Source organism: Amblyomma mixtum, chromosome 5, assembly GCF_055824585.1.
Source record: "Amblyomma mixtum isolate Tamu chromosome 5, ASM5582458v1, whole genome shotgun sequence".
NCBI lineage: Eukaryota > Metazoa > Arthropoda > Arachnida > Ixodida > Ixodidae > Amblyomma > Amblyomma mixtum.
In genome coordinates this window covers 175,315,284-175,340,646 of record NC_143016.1, presented here as the reverse complement: position 1 = coordinate 175,340,646, position 25,363 = coordinate 175,315,284, and the positions used below count along the sequence as shown (strand labels likewise).

Genomic DNA, 25,363 nt, shown 5'->3' with positions numbered 1-25,363 from the left:
CGGGAGAACATCCCGTTCCTCTCGCTCGTAACGCGTCCCACGGCTGTGACAACCTCGCGAGGCACTTGTATAGATCTCGTCTTTGAGAATCAAGCATTGGTGTACCAATTCGAGCATATATCACTCTATTTCTCCGACCACAATGCTTCCTTCATGACTGTCAAGAACTGTTAGTGGAGTCTTTGTTAAAGGAATACGTGTGAAAAAAAAAAAAAAAATTTAATAGCGCATACATGTGTTGCTCGATTTCTTTGCCTCAATCTATCGAAAAGGTGAAACAGCTTATTTGCTGCGCTCAAATTTCGCATTAGGAAGTAACGTAATCGTCGGTAATTTTTTTTTTGCACTACGTTAGTTGCACCTACAGAAAAACAGAAGCCCTCTTACCTGTGTATTCAGTGACGTTTTCACCCAGGAGTACCGGCACGTACTCGTACATGATCACATTCTGTGAAGAAGAAAATTGTGTCTGCCATCAACTTTTGACAGCCTTATCACAAACAAAAAATCACAAAAACGACGCCATGCCTTTCATTTGAGCTTTGACGCATCATTTAGTAACGCATTTGGTAAGGAATAAACGCAGCCTGGACGTCAGAGCAGTGCGATTAGAAACAAGAACTTTAGCAAACGCATAAGTGAATAGAAATGAATCCAAATTAGCTACAGCCACATTACAATCACAAGACTATACGCGGAAATACAATGAATGTTCTGGCGGGCTATGTTGAGTTCATATGGGAAACATAATAATACGAGCAGGCTGTGCCTTCCTGTTCACTCAGTGCCTTTGCTTTCGTGTGTCGCCGCCAGTATCTGCGGGTGTGTGTTTCAGCCTGTTTTATGCACGACTGCGACGCGAATGCGCCACCAATGAATAGTCGCATTCGTTATTAATCCAGAGAAGCCTTTATAAACTGCAAAAACTGCAAAAATGAAAACTGGTGTTAACATTTTGTTAACACCGGACGATAACATTTTGTTAAGGATGGAGAAGGTAGTGCATCACGGCGTTCGAGCCGGTTCAATTCCGGCCTCATCGCCGGCATGCCGTCCCTGTGTCATGATTGCATGAAAGCCCCGGGAAGATATGAGACTGCACTATAAATTTTCGTTACAGCTATTCTCCACCCGGTGGCTCAGTGTTATGGATATCGGCTGCTGACCCGAAAGACGCGGGTTCGATCCCGGCCGCGGCGGCTGAATTTCGATGGAGGCGAAATTCTAGAGGCCCGTGTACTGTGCGATGTCAGTGCACGTTAAAGAACCCCAGGTGGTCGAAATTTCCGGAGCCCTTCACTACGGCGTCTCTCATAGCCTGAGTCGCTTTGGGTCGTTAAACCCCCGTAAACCAAACCGACTTGTTGGGCGAGTTGGTGCTGTAGCTGGCTTTGTGTTAATCCAACAGTACGATTTGGCGAGTTGGTGCATAATGCAAGATACTTCTTATCTGGCAGTTTGTCGGATAGGTAGTGCATGCATGTTTATTTATTTATCGATTTAATTGTTTATTGAACCCTCAGAGCCAGAAGGATTAAAGAGGGGAGTGGTTACAGAAATAGAAAAAAAGAAACATAAACAGGAGAATATTAGTTCCAAAAATATTTTGCTATTTACACAATGCTAGCTAATGCGTTGCAAAAATACCGGTTATCCTTGATGTCATCGATTGCAGCGGGAAGGTGGCTCCATTCACGTGAAGCACGAGGCAAGAAGTATTGAAATTCTGATAAGGCTTTAAATGTTGAATTTCCAACCTTGTGGCGATGATCGGTGCGGCTTGAAACGGAGCGGGGGGGGGGGGGGGGGGGGGGGTTCAATGAGCGCGTTCCGGGGAGTCGAATGATGGTGCAATTTATGAAAAAAGACTGAGACGAATTATTTTTCTCCGGCATGCTAAAGGTTGTAAAGAGGGGTAAGTCTTCATGTTGGTTACGCTTGATGAAATGAAACGGCGAAATTGTTTCGGACCTTCTCCAACGAAGCAATTGGGTTTTTGAGTGGTGGTGGTGGTGGTGAAAAACTTTAATCAAAGAGAGCTTGAGGGTTAAAAAAAAAAATAAATAACCCTGCTGCATGGTCGGTATCCTTAGTCCGGGACACCGCATGACGAGGCCCCGTCTCGCGCCCGCTTGACCAGAGCCCTTTGGGACTCCAGTGTGGAGCAGTTGAGGAGGGCAGTCTCCCATGCCTCTCGGGTGGGGGTGGGGGAGGGGGGAAGGTAAGGATTCTGAGTACATGCCCACACCATGTGAAAGATATCGCAGATCTCTCCACAGTGCGGGCAAAGCAATAATTCAAGAGAAGACGAGGTTATCGTAAAGTTTCGGAGTACGCAGCCCAACATGCGCTTAGCACTGTTAATAACGTACTCGATGTGGTACGACCAGGAGAGGTCTGCTAGAATGTGGACGCCAATTATTTATGTTAAGCGACATATTATAAGGGAACGTTACTTAAGTAGTACCTGGAAGGAGTGTTAGCGTGTCGGGATGCTCGCATAACTTTACATTTTTCAGTGTTTCGGTTCATGAGCCAATCATTGCACCAAGTAGAAATATAGATAAGATCGCTCTTAAGAAGGTTAGCATTATCGAGTGATTTTATTTCGCGAAAAAAAAACGCAGTCGCGAGCAAGCAGATGAATGTTTGATGCTACTTTGGAAGGAATATTATTGATGTAAATGAGAAACAGAAGAGGCCTAATGACAGACCCTTGAGCCACGCCCGTGTAAACATCACAGAAAGGTGAATCGTAGTTGTAAGCGGAAACAAACTGTGATCGGTTAATGAAGAAACTATTCGATGCATTTCAAAACGTTATGATCAATGTTGAGGTGATTGAGCTCTGTGTGGTGTACTTTCTTGTGCTGTCAGTTGCGCCGCGTCTTCTTGCAGCTATTCTCCTCCTTTCCGCTTCGGGCGACCCTGTGAGCGTCTTCGTGCAGTACTGGCGTCTCCGCCTTGGCCAGTCGTCTGCATCTCCAACGCAATGTCGCATCCAACAGACACACTGTCCATAGTGCAATCAAGTAGTGGTACTTGTGAAGCTGCTTTACGGTTTATGGAGGTTTTACGTCCCACAGACTCTCAGGCTATGAGGGACGCCGTAGAGAAGGGCTCCGGAAATTTCGACCGCCTGGGGCGTTCACACGCACGGAGCTTGCTCGTCGTTTCACGTAAACGTGGCCGGATGATCCCTGCAGCGACTGCAGCGAAACCGCAGAGTACTGCAGATTCGTGCAGACGAAATATTTGGGCAAGATGATCGCGGCCATGAGGTGTCGGGTACATTTCACGGGCTCGTTCAATCACAAAACCTGCGCAATGGTTTTTGAAATAGTATGCCAGATAACACGTGCACGTAGCGGCGGCTACGATTTGCCAAACTCCATCACGTGCACCGCGAACTGCAGTGTGTCACAAGTGTCTCCCTTCTCCCGCGTGCAGCCGCTACTTCAAAATTTGCAACGACAGCGAAAGCATGTCTTCTGTATCTATCAAGCCGTAAGTAACGCAGGTCAAGTCAGCTGCACCGTCTTCAATCAATGCCAACCCGCACGGACACGCAACACCTATTTTAAACGGCCCTGCATCACGTAGCCGCCACAAACCTAGGAGGCTGGCCAGCTGTGCACAGCGTTTCAAAGAGGTCTGACAGGGGAGGTGATAAACGGACAGCGCCTAATGAAAAACAAGTCACGCAAGTAGGGGGTCTCCCCTGCGAGACGAGGCGAGAAAGTGACGGCCATCTGGGTGCGGCGTCGTCACTCGCGCGCCTCGGAGCTGACACGCGCGCACCTCTCGGACGCAAACAGGGGAGGCGACGTCGGCGAAACGCCGCAGCCCACGCGCCATGCGCTCGAAACAAGTGGCTCCACTGCAAACGTCAGGCGCCGCCGCCGTTTGCACCATGCCTCTGTGTGCGCACTCTACTGCGCTGCGGGGGACGCGGCCACGACGCGCAAACAACAGACGCGAGCGTGCACCGCGGACCTCCTGTTTGTTCTATCCATCAGCGGGGCAGCTAGCCGCCTTTCCGAAACGTTGTTTCCGTCTTTCCCTCTTGTGCAAAGAAGCAGCTAGACGACAGGGATAAAGATCTTTCGAGGAACCTTCAAGCTCCATGCGGGACTGCATGTGAGCACACACCAATCCTCGAACCCCGTTACTGAAAGGCTCTCATTTACATGTCTGCATGTCTTTCGCTTTGTCCCTGTAAGGGATCGGTAGCGTTCGCGGGGGTCATTGGAACGCGGCTGGCGGCACTCAAAGCGGAGCGTCTCCTTTCTTGGAACGCGGCCGCTCGCGAACGCGCCGGGAAGTACGGGTGTCCACCCGCCCCGCGGAACCGATTCGCGCACATGCTGGCACGACCGTGCGTTTGTTTTTCTGGAAAGGGTGTTACCCTACGGTAGTTGGAGGGCTGACCATGCTCTCGATTAGCCAATGATATGAAGAATGTAGAATGATTGGGTGCTACGGAATGTGGGCCGGGCCTTTAGGGCTTTAAAACTGGGCCCCGGAGCCGGAAGCGGGGTTCTGCGCTAAGGTGAGATGCTACGCATCTTCGGCTACGCCGAGTAGGGGCCTCCCCTAGTATTAGCCAGATCCACTTTTTTGTTGTTTGTCTTTTGCTGTTTTAAATTTGTCTCGAGTGTCTAAACTTCTGTATGCAATGTAAATATCTGTACATAAAATTTGAAGTGTTCGCCTTACCCCTGCGTCTCAACTGAACACAAGACCGTCTCTGACGGGGCACCCCTGGTGCAGAGATCAAGCTTCAGTCTTCCAGTTGGAACCAACCGTCTCCGACGGGGCACCTCTGGTGCAAAGAAGACGAAGAACCTGAAATTTACTGTCCCTGTGACGCTTTGCCCACAGTGACGGGGTTTGAAGGCGCAGGCTCCTTTCCCAAGCAATGCAACCCTAGGAAGCCGAGCACAAGGCCGGGGCCTTGGACACAATCATCCTCACAAAGGAAAGCGGTGAAAGCGCTCCTGAGATTCCTAAGGGACTCGGGGTTGTATTCCGCCTATAACCTATAAGTTTTCAGTGCGCGCCCTCTGTCCGTCCCCGTCACATAGTGGTCGCTGTACACTTGGGAAACTCATTTCATTGGCGCTCTTTTTCCTTTTTTCCCCTTTGTTCCCCTCCCAAAGTGTAGGGTAGCCTACTGGGCATCGCCTGGTTAACCTCCCTGCCTTTCCGTCTATTTCTCTCTCTCTCTCTCAAAGCTCCATGTCGACGTACACGGCCTTTGACAGTGCGTCTCGTCCCTGAGTTCCCGTGGAATATTTGGTTCCAGCGGACAAGCGTAGTCAGCATTTATCTTCTTTTAAGCCACTCCCTTACAAAAACGGCCCGTATAGACTTTCTATAGACTTCTTATCACCTTCCTATAGATAACTGCTTTTGTCTATTCATAGCCTATAGAAAAGAGTTTACTTAAAGTATTTGTGTTGTGTTGGGTTCAGTGGCGCATAAGTATCTCAGGCTATCATGCGCCAAGGTCAGCTAAAAGTGGATGGTCACAAATCTATGGATAGTCTGTGACGGTCTATAAGATTTGTATTGCGTATATACCTACCTATAGGATTTCTGCATAGAAAATCCTTATTGACAAAAATCTATGGACAGTCTTAAAGTGTCTAAACAAATTTTCGTAAGGGAACTGCCCCCAAGTGGTGCTCACTTCAACCAGCTCGTTGCGCAGACAGAAGACAGAAGGCAGAAATGCGGTGCGGGGCAGGGCAGTATAGCATACATGGAGGAAGGAAAGGAGGCACTCATAAGTGGTGAAGGCAGAAAGTGAGTGACTGTAGAGTGACCTGGAGTGCGGGCTGGGCGCTGCAGACGGGAGAAATTAGGGCTGCAATTTCAAAGTGAATTATAAGAGTTGCTTCGCATAATATATAATATAGTCATACTAATATTCGGCAAGGCTCAAGGGTGCCCTGGAAAGGTACTCATCCCGCAGGTGAATGGCAGTGTCTACGATAAGATATCGAAGGAACACCATACTGGAAATACCCGGGTGTTGTCACGAAAACCGTCTGGAGGAAGGGAAGGGGACAGATTCTGCCAATGCGTGCTTTGCATGCAAAAATGCGTTATAAAGCCTAGAAATCTATGAACACCAAAGGCACGCATTACAAAATCAGAAATTTGTTTGTTTCCGCTCTTCGGCTATTTTCACAGGATTGTAGGCAGCGCAAATCGTTAAATTACACACCGATGGAGCCAAACGCTTATCCCGCTAGCAGCGCCTAATTTTCGCTCGAACCTAAAGAAAGAACTAAAGAAGCTAGGTAGCATCTTTAGGCGAGGATGAGTGAGAATAACAGTGCAGTGACGACGGGGTTGTCTTTAAATGGACGGTAATCGCCTCCTAGGCCTCTGTTCGCTCAAAGTCGTAGCGCCCTCATCCGCGCGACAAAGTAACAGCGATAAATAGGAGCAGTATTCGAGATAATTAGGCGACTTTTTAAGCTGTTAAACGTAGCAATATGTCATATTCAGCCTAGCTATATTCAGGTGAAGTAGTTCACCAGCATTGTGTCAGCTTTTGCATGTTCTTCTATTTGTAAATTTCTCTTTTTGGAACGAAACAAGGCTGGCAGTGCAACTGGTCTTGTCACCAATAATAACGGGTAAAGGCTTCTTAAACACAGCGGTGATCTTGTTTGACTTCTTGTGAATAGATGGCGCCACCGTGTGTACATCCACTTCAGGGACGCAGGCATGAAAAACTAAAAGTGTCGAGTTTGTGCTCTTTAGAACGCACGCAACGCAGTGGGCGGTGTGTGCGTCGATCTAAAAGTGTCTACTGAGCTCCCTCCGCCTGCGGTCAGCCGAACGATCAACTCACATGGCCATGCGAAGCGCGTATTTTTCTGCCCTCAGCGCATTGTTCATGTCGCCCGCACAGCGCGAAGTGTTCGTAGCGGCGGTCATTAATAACCGCGCCACCACGCGGTACAAGTATCGACGCGTTGTTGCATACGCCCTTTGCCGATGGTTGCGGTGTGATTGGTTGCGGCGCATTCATAGCAAAAGCAACTGCAAGAGAAGTGGGACACGGGAGGCGTCGCGTCGCAACGCGCTGGGCTGACCGCCCCTGGAGCGCAGTTTGTCTTCGCGTCGAATGCTCGGACGGCTGCTCGAAAAGGCCCCTTTGTGCGACTGAAACGTGCACGGCTGGATGGCCACGTAGCCTCGGTCGCGGCACCGTGGCGACAATGTTAGCTAAAGAATTGCACGATGAGGGGAAGGGACGTTTTGAAATTTATTTTGCCAGTCAGCTCATAATAATTCAGATCGATCTTGCAAAAAAGGAATGCCGCAAACGTTGACTGGGATGCGGATTAAGAAAAAGGCAAATTAGGCCTGTTCATAATAGCCCCGGATTCAATCCCCCTGGACAGACAGGCTTTTCAGGAGAAGCATGAAAAAGGATAGTAAGTGGGGTGAACAAGTTGTGCATCGATTCCAATTTTTTGTTGCGCGTAACGGAACAATATTTTCATGTCATCCCGAAATCGCACAGGCTAACAGTCCGACATAAAATCAAGAACGCGTTCATTGTGGCAGCAAACTCAATTTTGAAAAAAAAAAGAAGCATTTTAGCGTTTATCGATATCCTCAGCACACCTTCCTCAATGCTCCTGGATAGCAATTATTACAACATTTAAGTTATTCTCCACATCTGGCATGCATGATTTTCGAGAATTACATTAATTCTACATGCAGCTCGTCTCACCAGCTTGTCTCTGTTCGTCTCCCCTCCACTGTTCATCATGCTGGTAATATTCAGACGCCCCTGAAACGTTCAGCAACGTTTCTGACACGCTGCTACGTACAGAACTAGGACTATTAAACATTGCATCCTAAAATGTATTGCACGGAATTTTCACGAACCGCTCCCAATTTGTTTGAGCTAGCCTTCATTAGGAGAGTCTATTGTTCTATTGTTGGGGCTTCTTTTTATCCTTATGTATACGAAGTTTCTCCCCACTGCAATACTGCCGAACATTATTCTTCTTGCTAATACCTTTATACTATTTTGTGCGATCTATTTCAGTAATGAAACTAACACCTTTCATAGTAATGTAATTATTCCTACACTGAAATGATGCAGAATAACTCCCGATATACAGTCCGCACACGGTGTAGTCTCCGCAAGACTCAAATGTAGTTAAAAAATTAATTTGTTTTTCTTAGAGTGTCCGCGCCCGGTAAATAAAATCGCTCTTGTCATTACATGTGCATATGAAGATACTGAAAAATAAGGCAGTAAAATAAAAGCTATAGGTAATCAGCAAGGACCGAGATCTTAACTGGCGGTATACTGGAATATAGGGTACGAATGCATTGCAAACGGAAATGAAGGTAAAAGAAATCGAAGTCACGCGTCGCCGACCTGATGCCTATCCTCGCACATATGATCCAAAGAGCGCACCTTTGCGTATCTATTAAATATACTCGGGTGTTTGCATCAGAACCACTTTAACGGGTGCAATTTAAATTAATTGGGCTAATTAGAATGCTGATCGCATAATTTGATGAACCAGCGCAAAAGAACACAATAGACTAGTCGAATAGAAGGCGACACTATACAATCTGGGGAAAACCAACTAGCCCAACAGGAACTGTTTCTAATCTCATGCCGGCTTTTCTCCATAGTAATATTGCAGCACTCGAAGCTCGTAAAAGTTGCTTTTTCAAACACTGGTCCCCCCAAAATTCAAACATTCTTCATCACCTTGAGATCCTACTTGTATCAAACAGAATCTCTTAAACGTATTAAACGTAGCTTCACTCGTCTTGTTCTCTCCAACTGCGACTGTGCAGTCAGCGTAGCAGTATAGCAGTGAAGCAGAAAGCTATCCCTTGGTATTTGGCCTCGGCGCAATGTTTGCCGCTTATTTCTGTTTTTGAAATATTTCGGCACCTTGCACAGTGACGAACTAGTTATTTGACCCCTTTACAGTTCCCATCGCATTAGACACATTTAAAAAGTAGCTTTGGGTTGTTTTAGCGTAAAACAACCATCTTTCACTTGTCTATTCCCTTCACATTTATCGAATGAAACCAACTTCAGCTAAAATTGGACTTACTTACGATAACCAACTTCCTGCCCTCATGTATCGAACACTTCATAAACAGCAGAAACTTATTTCCATTACGGCAGGACAGCACGGCTAAAATGGAGCATCAGTACTGGTTTGGCTTCCCAGAGTCATTAGTCACGCGTGTGGTTTCGCGTTCCGACGCCTTCCGTGGCCTGAATCAGTCTTGAAGAGACGGAGGCGTAGCATGTATTTTCCTTCTTCAGAGGTGAAAGTTTTAAAGGCCGCTCCCTTAAAAAAATTGTCGATATACTTTCTACAGACTGTTATATACTCCATTCATGTCCTATGGATGTTTCCTTTTCTTTATTTATAGTCCATAGACTGTCTATAGACAAAAGTCCACTAAAAGTGCGTGGCCATAAATCGATAGATCGTCTTTACACTGTCTATATGGTTTGTATTGTCTATGGACTAGTCTACAGGCTTTGTCTAAGAATAGTCTATAGATTGTACAGACAAAAGCTTATGCAGAGTCTATAGACTGCATAAAGAAACGTTCTGTAACGGATTTCATAACTTTTACTCTAGAATTCATTCGTACCGCTTCAGATATCAGCGCTGGCTGCCCACATTAGCTATCTCTCATAGCGACGTCAAAGGCGCCCATTGTCAATAGTAGCGGCTTAACAAAAAAAAAACTGGCAGATTAACTAGCACCTTTTATCCGACTCGTGAGCGTAGTAGCGTAGTGGTTTTTTTCTCTGCGTCCAGGAGCTGGAATCTGGTTGTGCTGTTCTGCATACTAGCGCTACGCGGAAATCGATGCAGGCTTTTACACGGCTGTCTGAGCGCCGTGCAAATTGAAGGCGGGAATGTCTTACCTTTATCTTTTGCACCGATAGCTGTTGTAGTCACGTTTCCCGTTTACGTGGCGCCTGTGTCATCGGCGTAGACACCAGATGCTTTGTGTTATATTAATTGTGAAGGGTGAAGTGACGTAACTCATCACGCCAAGACAACGCCCCAAACATATTAGCTAGAAGACTGGTTAGTCTGAACACAATGACGTTGGAATCATGCACACAGCCTAAACATGACACTACCGCAAATGTAGCGGCACAAAAGCGACAGTGATTACAAATACCACAACTAAGTGTAATTAAACCTACGTTCTATAATCGGCTATTGGGACTGATGCCGTTTAAATTCGCACTACCATGGTGAATGTCCAGCGAAGCTTTCTTTTTCCGCCACCTGCACCGAGGGAGACAAGCGACGCTCACCTGCAGCACGGCGATGACGTGCCTCCTGGCATGCAAGAAGATGTCCTCGTCCGTCCAGTCCGGATGCTCTGCCTTGATGCGCATCGCCTGCACGTTGTGGTAGCGGAAGAAGAGGATGCCGAACGCCAGAAGGCCAGGGTTCTGATTCGTCCGCGGGTCGCCCAGAACTGCGCACATGACAGCAGAACGCCATTACACGGGAAGAAGAGTGTCTGGCGAGGAGTTGGAGGAGGTTTGCAAAGCTGCCGACAGAGCTTTAGAAAAGAACAAGGGAAATAGAATACAACAAGAATTCCACGGAGCGAGCGCTAGATGAAGTAACAGCGTCAAGTCATAGGCTGCGTTTCTTTTCGCTCATTGACACTGACTGGAATGCTGCCATGTCCTTGCTTCCGCCGGAATAGGACGGTAGGAGCGCCGGACGTTAGGCGAAAAAAAAAAAAAACGAGAGAACCATTTAATTCCATACCGGTGTAGGGCCTGCATAACAGTAGCGCGTGCAAAAAGCCAGAAGAGTGAGCTACCGCAATAAACAAGAAGTTTATAAGCTCCACCAAGCAAACATTTGGCGCAGAACAATGTTTAAAGCAAAAATTTCGCGAAATCCTGTGTTTCGCACCCTTGCTTATTTTCCGCACACTGACTGCTTATTGAAAACGCAGTATACTGGAGGGAATGGTGTCAGGAATTAATTCAAATGAAAAGACGCCGCTGAATACGAAAGCTGGGCTGCTGTGAAGTGGTTTGCGATGACCTCTCTCCCCACTGCAAAGAAAACACAGCTGTGTGTTGCATGCGGTTTCAAAGTTCTGACGTCCTCCAGAAATGCCTTGTTCCTCGAAAGTGTAAGGCATCGATGTTTTTCATCTCCTATTCCTTGCGCCCTCGCGTGTTTGCACAGTAAAGTGTAAAATATAGCTCTAAGCAGGATGGCCATTTGCATTAGCTGACGATGCAGCAGCTGGAAGTTAAGGCACGTAGGCGTAGTGCACGAGTGCTCAGTATATCAAGTCTGAACTGCAGCCAGCGCGCTTAGTCAGCGCAGCGCACGCTTTTACTTTTGCTGCTACGGGTATACGCGCTGATCCAACATGCGTCACAAGGGGGTAGAGGTACCCCGCTCCATCGGAGTTACCTGCCGATTGACTAAGCTGTATACTGTCTTGGAAGAAGCGCGCTGGTACAGGTGCTGGTTCAACGCCTAGTCGACAGGGTGGCTCCATCCAAGGGGCCCCTTCGTGGTACGGGTGCGCAATAAAGACCTTTTTTATTCGGGGGGGGGGGGGGGGGGGGGGGGGCAACGCGCCGACATGTCGCGCTAGTCTATGGTACGGAGCGCCGGCCGCTTGTGTGTTGCACTATGTTGCATGCGTTTGCTTGGAGTAGAAACGGTTGGTTCGTTTATGGGGTTAACGTCCCAAAGCGACTCAGGCTATGAGAGACGCCGTAGTGAAGGGCTCCGGAAATTTCGACCACCTGGGGTTCTTTAACGTGCACTGACATCGCGCAGTACACGGGCCTCTAGAATTTCTCTTCCAAAGAAATTCAGCCGCCGCGGCCGGAATCGAACCCGCGTCTTTTGGGTCAGCAGCCGAGCACCATAACCACTGAGCCACCGCGCGCGGCGGCCTTGGAGTAGAAACCTTAGCATTTTATTTTGCTCTCATGTGCAAGAACAAGCAACAAAATTGCCGACGTTCCGTTAGTGTTGCGTTTCATGCAAAAGCGATGCGGGTCTCCAGCATTGCTCTCTTCGGAGAAAAGTTAATTTCGAAATGAAACCTCCGTCTGAAGCGCCACCAATGTTACGTTTAGTTCCAGTTCCCTGTCATCATGCATGGATATTTCTGCCGTAAGAGATCCGTTGCCATTAATCAGACAAGGGTGTCTGCCGACATCGGAACTTCTTCAGTAAGGCATTCGCAGCGGTGTGGTTTTTAGAAAAGAGCATGTGAAAATGCCATCCATTTGTTTACAAAAGATGACAGAGGTCGGGAACTATACCTGTGCCTCACCGAAGGCGCTGACGTGCAATGGCGGCGGTAGCGCTTCATGCATCTATTAGCTACCGAGTGCGTCAACTCGCGAGGATTCTAGAGAATTTCCGCTAATACGAGCCGCTTGTCATCAATGCGCCGATAACATCAATCGCAATGCACTGCAAAAAGGAAAGTTTCTTCAGCCGGTTTCAAGACAAGTTTGATAGTGCAAAGCGAGCGGCGCGTAAACATCGGCCACTAGCACCGTGAAGACCTTGGTACATCTTGAAGCACTTTCTGATCGACTGAGCGAACATCAAGCCCTTTCTGTGCACCTCCCACGCTTGTAGCAGCAAGGAAAAATACGGTTTGGAAATAATTTTTTGAGAAGGTGGGAGAGAGAAAAAAAACTTTGTTTTCAATCGAAATAGAGGAGGTTTTAACCTCCAAGGCTAGCAGTCGGCCAGGATCCCCCAGGAACTGTTGGGATTGACGGGAAGGATGGGAAAGACGCCACAGATCTTCGCAAATAAAGCAAAGCGTGAACCGTAACACCGAAAAAGAAAACAAGCGACAAAAGAAAGAAAGGCAGAGGGAGTAGTAGAAGGCGGCTCACTGAACATGCGCTCGGGGTTCATGACGCCCAGGTAGCGGGCGGGCGGCGAGTTGAAGAGGGGCACTCGCTCCTTGTTCTTGGGCGGCAGGCGGGCGTCGGCCACGCGGAAGGTGCCGTTCTCGAAGGAGCGCATCGTGTTGGCCCACGTCTCGCTCGTGCTGTACACGTACGACGCGTCGATCCAGCTCGTCGCCAGGTTCGTCTGCCGGGGCGGAAAGAGAGGAAAGCACATGCGGGGGTCAGCGCACGTGGCAGTTTCAAGAGTACCGCGAAACAGGTGTCAACCTAGACAAGGCCGAGAAAAAGGCTGGATACAGGCGAGACGCCCTCTGGAGTGTCCCCTGTCAAGCAATACGTGTCGCGCAAATCTGTAACGTAACACCAGATAGATGTGCTAATATCTTTACTGACCTCGACACCATGCCAGTGCATAGACACTCAAACCCAGAACATTTATGAATAGGACGCTAAATACAGAAAAAAGCTGCGATACCATCAACAAGAACAGAAACAAAACTGGTCAAATTTTAGGGGAATCCCCCAATGTGGAGTAGATTTCTAATAAGGGAGTAATTACTCATCGACATGCACCTGAGCGCAGCCATACGGCTACAACGGAAAGCTGCGTTCAGGTGGATGTCAGTGAGTAATTACTCCCTTATTAGAAACAAAACTGGTATACCCCACCTCGAAAAGCGCCAAAAAACGCCTTTTGTCTGCTAAGCACCGCACAGCATGACCGGAGCTATTTTGAACGGATAGGGGTGAAGGTCACATATAAGTGCGGCCCCGACCCAACGTAAGTACAGCACATGAGCTGGGAAAACCGGTGCGTTTTTATGTTGTGGTAGCCTGGCGAACTATACTCTGTCGGCATGCAGCATGAAAATAACACGCGAGAGCGGTCTTTACAACGTCCTCGTTCAATTTCGCGGGCAAGAGGCCCTGGTTCCCACATACACGTAGTGGCTGCCATAAACTTTTCGTTCTTACACGGCTGCAGATCAAGGACCTCAGGCTTTTGCCCTCATGTACTTGTCACTGAATACAACAGTTCAACGTCAGCTACTATTTAAGCGAACATGCACGTGGGCGGTCTAGCCACAGGTGACGCGCAACTGGGTACGGCTTCCTGTTTACGCTGCTAGCCACGAACAAGTCTCGGGCAGCTCTCTCCACCACTTTTCGGTGATTATGAGGCGCGCTTTGTTCCGAAACAGGAGGCGTCATCCATCATCCCCGCGGCACCGAAATTCCTCGCACGTGGGAAGCACAACACGGCGCCTTCTTGCGGGATTCCTTGCTGTCCCCACGTGTGCACGCTGAGCGAGCTCGAGCGTCATTTTGCAATTTCGCGTGACGAACCCGCCACGTGGTCGACGGAGGCCTTGATCTGGTTTCGAAGGCATCGAGAATGCACGCGCTATAAAAACTGCGCAACATAAATATATGAGCAGTCAAGAAGTGTCAAGAATTCGCAGTTTATCACTGCTGCCCAGCGCCGACGGTGATAAAGTGCCGAGCGCAGGAAGCCAGCGCAAATGAACGAAGCAAACTCCAGCTTGCGTTCTGCTCCCGGCCGCTAGGTGAGCATTAAATAATTCGTCACGTTGGCATTTAAAGATAACAATCTTTCGCCTCCGGCATACTGCGCAACTCTGATGAGAGGCTAAATGAAGATTTTTTATAGAGCGGCGTACAGTGACGGCCGGCGCCTTGTCGGCATAAATTAATGGCCTCACCGAACCATAGGCATTCACGTACTCGGCCGCTACGCTTAATACGACCTCGAAATGGCTCAGCAAACTTACCCTAGCAATAGCTTTTGCAATACTAAACTTGCGTACAATGCACCAGCACGAAGTCTTCAGCAAACTATAGACGGAGACGCGACGCTTACTGCGCACATTCTGTTGGCGTGTGTTCACACTGTCGTCAGGACAGATTCCTGCACGCAAGCGCTACGCCACCGAACACTGATTCTCGAGTCTTCATAGGGCGATATACGCTTGCTGAGACCACCTGCTGGGCCGCACTTCATGGGCGCGGCATTCATCATTCAAGCTAGCGTGCTTCCACGTGCAACTCTCGCAGTTTGGCGCGGTAACCTCGAGGGGTTCAACAGTTTATACCACTCGGGTTTGTCAAAGCACATAAGGGGCCGTATTAACACGAAAGCGTTAAGGGCCCCGTTCTCCGGAAAATCCGGTGTAGGCGTCAGCGTTCTGAGCGAAAAACCACGGGCATGGTTCCGGCGGGTGGTGCCCAAAGAGCAAACTGCCCTCTGTTGCAGGTAGCTGTTGAATTACTGGTTGATCGCAATACACAATACGGACTGGGATGGCCCTGCATATGAAAGATGCGGCTGCGAGGAGACAGTTTTACATCTCCTGTGTGAGTACCCTGCTTTTGCGACCGAAAGACATACGCTGTGTTGTGCTCGAAATGGCCTCGATCTTCGCTCTTTAAAAAAGGATACGACCATGGGGCCGTGGCCGCAGCAGGCGACTGCCCTCAAGTCCCACAATGCACTGTTTTGCTTCCTGAGAGTGACTCCATTGAGGGACCAATTGTGAGTGTGCCCCTCACCTCTTTTCTCTTTCCCTCCTCAATCCCATTATTTCTCTTCCTCAGTGCAGGGTAGGCAACCAAAATACTCTTCTGGTTAACATCCCTGCCTCCTCCCTTTCTCTTTATCTCTCTCTCTCTCGCTCAGCCGAGCGGTGGGCCGCACAAGGCGCACCGCTAGGAGCCCTTGCTACCGCAGAGCAGAGGCGTATCGCTTAACTGCTGCACAACTGCACCTAGGAGGGCTTGGCTGTGCCATTGAATGCATTTACAACTAATAGTATAACAGCGTCAGCTAAGTGAATACCGCTGCTCCGAACATGGCTATCGACCGCGAACGATCGCACCTCCTGAATTCCCGAAGTGGCTGCTTTCCCACTTTGGGAAGCGGAGGATCAACATTACCTCGCTTCACTGCACTGTCGGCACGGTTCGGATGAATGCCGAGGAATCTTAGGAAGACGCACCTGTTCCCTGGGGTTGTTTGGCGACTGCCCGGTCTTGACGTCGTAGTGTGCCCGGTGGAAGGGCATGTACCGCTGGCCCGTGCACTTGCTGTCGTACATCTCGTCGCAGCGGCTGATGGGGATGCGGTGGAACTCGATCGGGCAGCCCGGCTCGCTGGCCATCAGAATCTCCGACGAGATCACCTGGCCTGGTGGGCAGAGAACACAGCGAGAAGAGCTGCTGAGCGGGAGCAGACGACGCGGTCGGCTACCGCAATGCGATGAACAAGGCGAGGCCTCATTAATCAATCGCCCTGCTTCCTCGCGAATCAAATTAATGGCAGATTGATTAGTGCGCTGGTGGACCCTTACATACAGAGAGAATGGGAAACAAGAGGGTATAAACGGTAGAAAACAGCTGCTTCATTGATTAAGCGAGCCTTGTGACCGGAATTATTACAGGGTGATTGTGATTCAAAAGACTCAGAATAAATAAAAATTCAATAATTCGTAAAGTAGAAACAGCTGAGCAATGCGATTTCCGTGGAAATGCAGTTTTTTTAATAAAGAAGAATTTTTATTGCCGGAATGTTTACCGAAAGGTGTCGCGTACTGGCACAACTGGAAAGCTAAGCGTCCTACTTTCGGGGGCAAATGCAACTGGCTCGATGATTGTGGTGCTCAGTTTCCGACCTTAATGCCACGGTTTCAATGCCGGCTGCGGCGGTCACGTTTCAATGATTCGGAAAAACCAGAGGCCCCTGCACTGTGCGTTCTCAGTGTACGTTGAAGAACCCCGGGTGGTCGAAATTATCCGGAGCCCACCACTACGACCTCCCTCATAGCCCCATAGTTGCTTTGGGGTGTTAAGCCCTATAAAACCAAAATCAACCGAAACAAAGGAACTGCTCTGGCAATGAGAATTGTTGCTATTAAAAATTTTCCACGTTTTTGTGTGCATTTCTGTGAAAACCTCAACGCGTTATTTTCTCTACAATCCTCTTTTCTGCACAGTACCCGAGACAAATATGCAGCTTAGGTTAGGCTTTAATTCTTGAGGAGCTTGTCTACTAGTTTGTTGGCCTTGTGATCGATGTCTTGCAGCACATGCGTTCTGTAGAAGCTGTGTGCACCAGACAACTCAGGTGAGAAAAGCCCCAAAAAGGGAGCAGTCAACCTGGACACGGGCACCGGTTCTGCTGCTAGTTCTACCCTGAAGTTCAAAGTGCCGCACGGGCATTCTTCGTCCAGAGGGGCTCTATTTCCAACGAAGTTAAGAGGTGCACTTTTCACCCATAGCTACGGAGTAATCGTCCCCTGCTCGCTTCCATGCTAGAGCTGCCTCCGTGTAGAAGCTGGTAGTGAGAGGGGGGGGGGGGGGGGTGCACTCACCGAAGAAGACGAACAGCACGGTGATGTTGCGCGCGGAGGGCAGGCCGTCCTCGCCCTTGAACAGCTCCTGGCTGAGGGAGCGTGCGCTGGGCCGCCCTTCGGCGATCATGTAGACGCCGTCGGCGTACGACGACGGGGCCTTGCGCACCAGCTGGCTCTCTGCAGGCGAGAGGGGCGAGGAGGCAGCAGGTCAGGTACGCGCAACGCCCTAATCGGATGCTCCATGTAACCAGCGCCGGCGCGGAGAGTTACAACAGACGAGAATATGCACAGGAGAAGACGATGACAAGAACACACACACGTGCGAGGTATGTACTCTTGTCATCACTTCCTGCACTCTAAACACAAATACACCTGTATGGGAGTACAAAAGAGAGTGAGATCTCCTCTAGTGCACTCCCTCTTTCAAAGAAAGTGCGCTAGAGGACAGCTTACTCCCGTTTTACCCCTTTCTGCTTAGAGTGTACGTCTCACGTCCAGTAAGTATGTCTGACCAACTTGCCCTTCAGAACATGTCGTTAATATTCCGTCATCTCCCGCGTATGCGCTGCAGTGTGAATAAATTTTCAAGGCAGGCGCATTCAATGAGTAGGCTTACACAATAGGCAAAGAAAGCTGCATGGAGCTATGCGGACTTGCTAACCGCACTAGATGCTTTTTATTTACTCAGTTTAACTTGCGTTTTGTTTGTACTGCCGAATCGTGTAGTTCTGAAAGAATGTTCGTAAAGAGTGCCACTTCGAAATGACTGCTGGTAAACGTATACATCAATTTGCTTATTTACGGAGCCAGGAGCACCGCCTGAAATGATTGAGAGGGTAATGTCAGCGGGTGACTTAATAGATTAAAAGTAGGCGCTGCAGTATCTTCTAACCCAACATCTTATGGTGCGTTTTCAGACATCGTCCTAAGATAAAAAAAATCAGTGCCTTTAACGACTGGTACAGGCATTTATTTGCACAGTACTGCGAGTTTCTCCAGGCAATAAGAACGCTCTTTAGGCTTGATACCGCATGCAACATGCGTCCTCATGCGCCTCTCTCTTCGAGGGGCTCTACAAGGTATATATGTAACATCGGAGCAGCGCACCTCGTGTACTGCGCCACCGATATCGGCGTCCTCGGTAAAGTGCGTACGGAAAAAGCGCTGGGCGTCTCCGCTTCGTTTCTCCATCGGTGGTGGATAACCGCTACCGCCTCTGTCGTTCATGATATAAGCGGGCGAAGTATATACTTGAAAATTGAATGCAGTCACATCCAGAACGCTATTAACCGCCACCGGACGACATACGGGACGGGTGTGATATTTGAACATTTAGTGCATTGTCGGCAAGACACAGAGGCAAACACCCTTGTTGGATGCGCTTCCAGGTATCCCATTCTTCTGAGGGAACGGGCCCTTTCAAATTTTCAAAATGCGTAGGAGACAGAACTTTCGAATCTCAATTCGAATATCGCAGTTATATTACTAAAAATTTCTGTTCGACATTCGGATTATTCACAAGCCAGCACTTTTCTGCTCTGCTTCCAGGCTAAAAAGTTTAAGCTCCTCCGCGTAGCCTCCTCTCTGAGCCTAATTTGAGCAGTGATTTCCTTGTTTTATTTTTCTGACGCCTGCAGTACACGCTCACTGTCAAGACATATGTTCGATGCTTTATCATTCTCTACTTTCCGGTGCTTCGGGCCATCTGTGGTTAGCACTGTGGTATGACCGACAGCCATTTCATTCACTTACCTTACGTCATTTCAGTTTGCGTATTGCTCCTACCTGCGGACGTGCGACGCTCGGACACCGCACCCGCAATTAAGCGATACCGTCACACTCTCAAACTCGAAGCTTTTTCGGCTAAGTCTCCAACTTTTCTTCGGTACACAAGCAGCCCAACCAAAAGCCCAACCACTTCATTTTCCCTGCAGCACTTCATATTTAGTCCGAAACGTCTTTGGCATGCTATACGCACCCTCACCAGCGCAAGCACTACGCTTGCCGTTCTCTGTTCTTGCATGCACTCAGGGCAAGAGGGCGCGAGCGCGTCTGCAACCATCCGACACGAGAGTGATTGCAAGTGCGTCTCAACATACGCCATTCACCGCCCGCCGGGGGGACCTCACGATTCCGCGAATGAACTCCTTCAGGCGGAGTGCGTAGTGGGTCGCCTAATCAGCCTTTTTTCCGATCACGGCGGCGACGCGAGGCAAACACCAAGTGAGCATCGGATCGCTCAGCTGTGTTTCATGCTCCCCTTAAGTTTAGGTACAGCCCACCCAACAGAGAGGGGATCGGTTTCGTGTCGGCTGAGCATGACCAATCAATATTGTCTGGTGTGGCAGAAGATCGAGCACTTTAATCCGGGCAGGCAGGCAAAGCGATCACCTTCATACTGATTATGACTGCGCAAGGACGCGCACGGTGAAACCACGACGCGAATGCTGGGTGCGCTGCAACAACGTGCGTACAGAAAATAGTGAGCTGTGGCAGGCGAGGCACTCCGCAACAGCGTTCTCGGGCCTTTGGGAACCACACGGCAAATGCAGGAGCGCAGACAAAAGACTATGAGATGGCGCTAAGATCGCTAGTTCCGTTCTCACTTTTTTTGCGATTGCCATCAAAGATCCCTTAGGCGTTTCGGAACAAATGAAAGCCGAATTATCGTTTTTTATCGCATGAATCCTGAGTCTTTGACGAGTACAATAAAGCTCTCGATTTTGCTATATACATTTTAATGTTTGAATGTTTTTAAAAAATTATTCCACGTAAATATGCATGCCGGAGAGTAACTTTGATATCCGTGTTTACTGGTGCTGACAGAAAAATGGGTGGGTATAGTTCGCAAAATTAATTTGCTTTCTCGGTTTACGCACTCGAACGACCATCAGCTTCCCAGCAAGTTGCGATGTAAAGTAGATACATCGAGGTGCTTCTTAAAAATTCGAATTAGTATTATACAGCAACATGCCGTTGTGCTGTTTAGCAATATCACTTTCGTGAGAGTGTGACGAAGACGAAGCTGGCAGTTGCGCGGGACGGAGCGCCCGTGCTAGGCCAGCGGCCATTAAATCATCTCATAGCCATGGTTCACCACGTCTCATTCTTCGGCTGGCCGCCGCGTAACATTTGGTGTGAGGTGCTGGGGTCCCTTCATCGCCATCCTGGTCACGGAGCTTCGGCGTCCTGGGCCTGCCGTGGACGTCGGCCGTGAGTACCTAGTCAGCGCCGCACGGCCGTGCCCCAGCCCGCCCGACCTGAACCGACCTCGACGCTCACCCCAGCCCCGTCCCCCGCCCGGACCACACTACACGACGACCCAAGACCCGACGGACCCAAGACCCGACGGACCCAAGACCCCACCGACCCAAGACCCTAGTGACCCAAACGTGAAGACACCGTCCCCCTGCCCCTGCCGTTCGGTGCGTCCAGAGACCTCGGCCGTCAGCTCCTGCAGCACCCTACGGCCCGGATGCTTCGTTGACCGGGACTCATTCTCTCATCTTCCTCATCGTGGCGGCCAGCACTGCACCATCTTCTACATATTGTTCGATCCTTCACTCAAGACCATCGCCATTTCGCCGTCTGTTCGTCACCGATCGGGACGATCGCTCGGAGGCCCCGGGTAGTGTGACGAAGACGAAGCTGGCAGTGGCGCGGGACGGAGCGCCCGTGCTAGGCCAGCGGCCATTAAATCATCTCATAGCCATGGTTCACCACGTCTCATTCTTCGACTGGCCGCCGCGTAACAAGAGCATAAGTACGAGACGAATAAACTGGTAGACATTCAATTAGTGACGCACCTGATGAATCACCAGTTGCTTTAGACATTCCTTATACTTTGCTGGTTTATGGCAATGAAATAGAAATTTAGTGGGCGAGCAAGTTTCGCATGAACACTCTGTTAATATCAGTTACAGTCTGACTCGTATGAATGAGGATGTGAGATAATTTTCAAACGTAGTTATGTTATAATTTTATCAGTAAATTGCTAATTAAAATTTTTAACCTTTAATGTCAGTATAAAATACAACGTTCTGAATTACATATTGATATTGAAAGAAACAGAGAGAACGAGAGGGTACTTCGTCTCGCGAAAGTGCTATTTAAATAGTCTAAAAACCAATCCGCTAAGTAAGCTCCCTGTAATCAAAATTATCTATTACCTCCTTACCTCCTTGTGTATATTATGCACAGCATATTACTTCCTTATGAACATTTATTCCCTCCACTACGAGAGGTGGGCTTGCTTGGGCACTAACTAGTGGCGAACCTGGATGTAGTCACCGTGCTATCGGTGATACCTACGTTTACCGCCATATGGTTACTCTAATGACACGGAGCGCTTCCGCTGGTGATTTCCGGCGGATAAGTTTACGGTATACCCTCTGCAGGCTGTGCGCCCATCACGTCATCCGTATCAAAGAGGTGCATTAGTAAGGAGTGCGAAGGCACGCAGCACACTGACCGACCGCTCCCCAGTCCTGGTGCGCCAGGTTGTTGTACCATCCATCGTAGCGCTGCTTCTCGATGTGCATCCGGGAGAAGGAAGCCTCATCTGCAGAAGGAAGGAAACAGAGGGAAGCACAGGTCAGCATGGTTTCACCGTAGTCTCTTTCAGCCTGCCCCGCACAGTATAAATACGAACTATGTCACTTTTCTGGTACTAAGAATGCGGTGCTGAATATAGAACGTTTTCCCACCGTGAAAAGCGCGCATCTTGGAGTTAAGGTAATGCATCAGCGAAAGCTCTTGAGCGCACTCAGAACAATCGAAAACCGACGCTGAGCGAGATGTCTCTTGTTCGTTGCTACAGCCAGCAGTTTCACACGTAGTGCGTATCCTTGTCAGATATTTATCAGCCTTTCAGTTCTTCTGCTGAAAGTCACAAAGTTTCACACGGAAATTCGTATTTCAAACGATCACACTCTCCATACACTGATTCACATTCACTCATTTGCAGAACCATGCCGTGTTGTTTCGCAGTGATTCCAGCACGACACAGAATGCCCAAGCAGGAGTCACCCGCAAGAAATTATGTGTAGTACGTTTAGTATTGCAAGTTGCCGATAGGCTACGCGAGGAGGTGGCAGGTGTTTGGTCTCCGAGCTCTACGTCTCACCTTTGTTTGCATCGTTCCACTTAAGAAGCTGCAACTAATTCCCCCAATTTATACACAATTGTATTCTACGCTAAGTGCCACAAGCGACGGTTTTTCTTTCCTTCCTCATCGTAGAAAAGTTTCATTGCAGCATTAATGTTTCAGAACACCCCATTTGTTTCCATTAAATCAGGTATTTTGTCCAACAAAGTAGAAAAAAAAAGAGCAAAACTTCTCGCCCAAGTGCTTGCTTGGTGCAGAGATGAAACAGCAAGGTGCTTCCGTCCCCCACGTATGGTCATGTGATGCCCCTTTGCGTCTTACGAACTCAGCTGATGCCTTCTCGAGAACACACTCGGCCCGCTACAGATGCCCTTATGGCTTATTCCCATATCGCTAATGGCTTCTTCAGCCAGAAGACGAACGTAAGAGTTTCGGGGTTAGACATGCTAGGACGCTAGTATATAGAGACGTCTTTAAAACCGGAAAATCCCCATACACCCCGCAAAGCAAAAAAAAAAAAAAATTCGCAGGAAGCTTTCTTCAGCACGGCTGATTGTCTCAGGGTGATCATTTGTGATAATTTAAGTCGCAATAATTGGTTGATGTACAGGATCCAGTTAAATCCTTCCATGCATCTAAACAGGGTGGGAAAGGGAAGGAAAGCAAGGGTGCCTGCGAGGACACGCACTCTTTAAAGCAGCGCTGTTCTGTACCTTCCAACATTTGTGCTGGCCGTACCTGCCATGGGACGTAGGCCCACAAAGTGCGGTCGGTTTGCGTTGGCCTAGAGATGCGTGAAACTCGGGGCGTTAAACCGCATCCTGTTTGAAAGGCTCCAACGGAGCAACGTGGCACTGTACAGGTCGCACGCGCCCGGAGCAACAATTTACGAGAGGGGTCCAATTAACGTGCCTTTAGTGTCCCACACGCAACAAGCGTTCGCCGGCAGTCTGCTCAAAACGCTTCCACTCATCTCGCGTTTTGTTTTTGCTTTCTTCTTAATATATTTGCATATCTGTGCTAGAGAACGCGCACAGCCGCTGCTACGCACGAGTGCTTCGGATATGTTCTAAATGACGGCGCTGACGGCGCCATTACACGCGCTGCAGAGTCAAGCGCAGCGCGACGCCGCTCAAACAGCGAAGCGAACGAGCTTCCACGGGGCTTCGCTCCGACAGCGACGCAGCATCGCCGGACGCTGTTATTACGCCGGCACATTCACACACACGCTGGGAGACCGCGCGAGTTCTCAAAGCGCTCCTTACGTGATTTGCTCGCTGGCCGCGCGTGCGCGCACGTTTGCGCGTTTGGTGCAATCGCACGCACGTTGTACTTAGAACGAGACCGACTTTCTTGGCTTTTTTATTGTTTCGCGGGGCCCTCCCCTAATTGCCGGCCTCGCTCTTTGGCGCAAAAATGGCGGCGTGCCTTTCCAGACACGACCGCGCAATCATTCCCCTCACCCGCTTCCTCCTGGTGCTGAGAAGTGCGGCGAGCGGCAATTTTGGAATAATTGCCATTACAGCGTGAATGTAACACACACCGAGTGTTTCGCCCATTCGAGCGCGGAGCCGCTATACACCCACTTGTTCGCCCTGCCCCCACCGCAGTGCTTTCTCTTTATTGCTGCCGCTGCTGTTAGGATGGAAGACATGTCACTGAGGTTGAGTCAGGTATGGTCACGCACAGTGCCATTGCGATCAATCCATTCCAGCCCCTAATGATAACCGGGTACGTGAGCGTCATTGATATTGAACACAGGGGACGGGCCAGATTTATGGCCAAGATTTCGCAAAATGATTTGTGCCGGGTGTGCAATTACATGGCTGCCGACAGACTTGGCAATTCGAAAAGAATGGGCCGGGAAGAAAGAAAGGATTAGGGGGGAAGGCCGGTTGGCTGATGCGGAGCTGAAGGCCGCGGAGCACGCGTCATCCGGCCATCGCTGCTCTGCCGACACGGACGAAGCAGGGGAGCTTTGGCCGTCATGCAGTACGCGACGAACATGCCACATATTCTGCAACGCAGTGCTGCACTTTAAAGCATTCCAATGAATGGGACGTACATCGGGCTCCTTAATTACTTCTTGTTACCATAATAATAATAATAATGCTTCTATTGCCATATCTGCAGACGAGATAAAATAAAAGAGCAAGAGGAAGTATTTACTTATAAACAGACTGATCAATCGAACGACTGACTTACTAACTGACTGACATACTGACTGGCGGACCCACCGAATAACTGACTGACCGACCGACGTACTGACCGACAGACCAGCCGACCGACCAACAGCCCGCCTGACCGGCCGACTGACTGACCGACCGACCGACCTTGGACCGATCGACTGACTGACTGATTTATTTATTTACTTTCTGAGTGACTGATTGTTTGACTGCTTGATTGATCCTTGCAAAACTATGTATTTTTCGATCAAAATTGTTTCACTATCAACAAAGAAAAGGGGGAACTTATTTGGTTTTGAAATAGTTTGAAGACTACTGTGAATAGCATCGCCTCATTGTTGCGTAACGATTTTTCCGCATGTCATTGTAAGGTTATCAATTATGGTGACTATGATAAGTGCAATAATAGGTATATAATAAGCAGTAATATAACAAATATATAGTAAGTATAATAAGGAGACTATAATCAGTGTGCTCTTTGGCTCACATTTATGTTCGCTAAACGAGTCGAAGGCCATAGTGCCGCTCCGGATAAGCGAAGCTGGATAATTCGAAAGCCAGCGAGCGTCTCCAAACGTAACGCGGGTTCGAAACCGGAGCACAGGATCGGCCGACTGAACCGGCAACGCCTGCTTCATGCACGCGAATGCAAGTGAGCAGCCGAACGCATCGGTAATGGCAGAGAGAAGCGTACGAACATCTCGAAAAATGCGCACACAGCCGAAACCCA

General features: G+C 49.1%; 1 protein-coding gene across 3 annotated transcripts in view; it reads right to left on the bottom strand.

The window, feature by feature from the left end:
* Positions 1–25,363, bottom strand: part of Duox (dual oxidase) — a 183,534-nt gene that overhangs the window by 76,930 nt on the left and 81,241 nt on the right. For all 3 annotated transcript variants that reach the window (XM_089546380.1, XM_089546381.1, XM_089546382.1), the window contains exons 2-7: positions 21,812–21,901; positions 17,359–17,517; positions 15,988–16,175; positions 12,953–13,154; positions 10,358–10,524; positions 388–448 (exon numbers count right to left, since the gene is read on the bottom strand). In XM_089546380.1, coding sequence (XP_089402506.1) covers positions 388–448; positions 10,358–10,524; positions 12,953–13,154; positions 15,988–16,175; positions 17,359–17,517; positions 21,812–21,901 — 867 coding nt within the window. The remainder of the gene's footprint in view (positions 1–387; positions 449–10,357; positions 10,525–12,952; positions 13,155–15,987; positions 16,176–17,358; positions 17,518–21,811; positions 21,902–25,363) is intronic.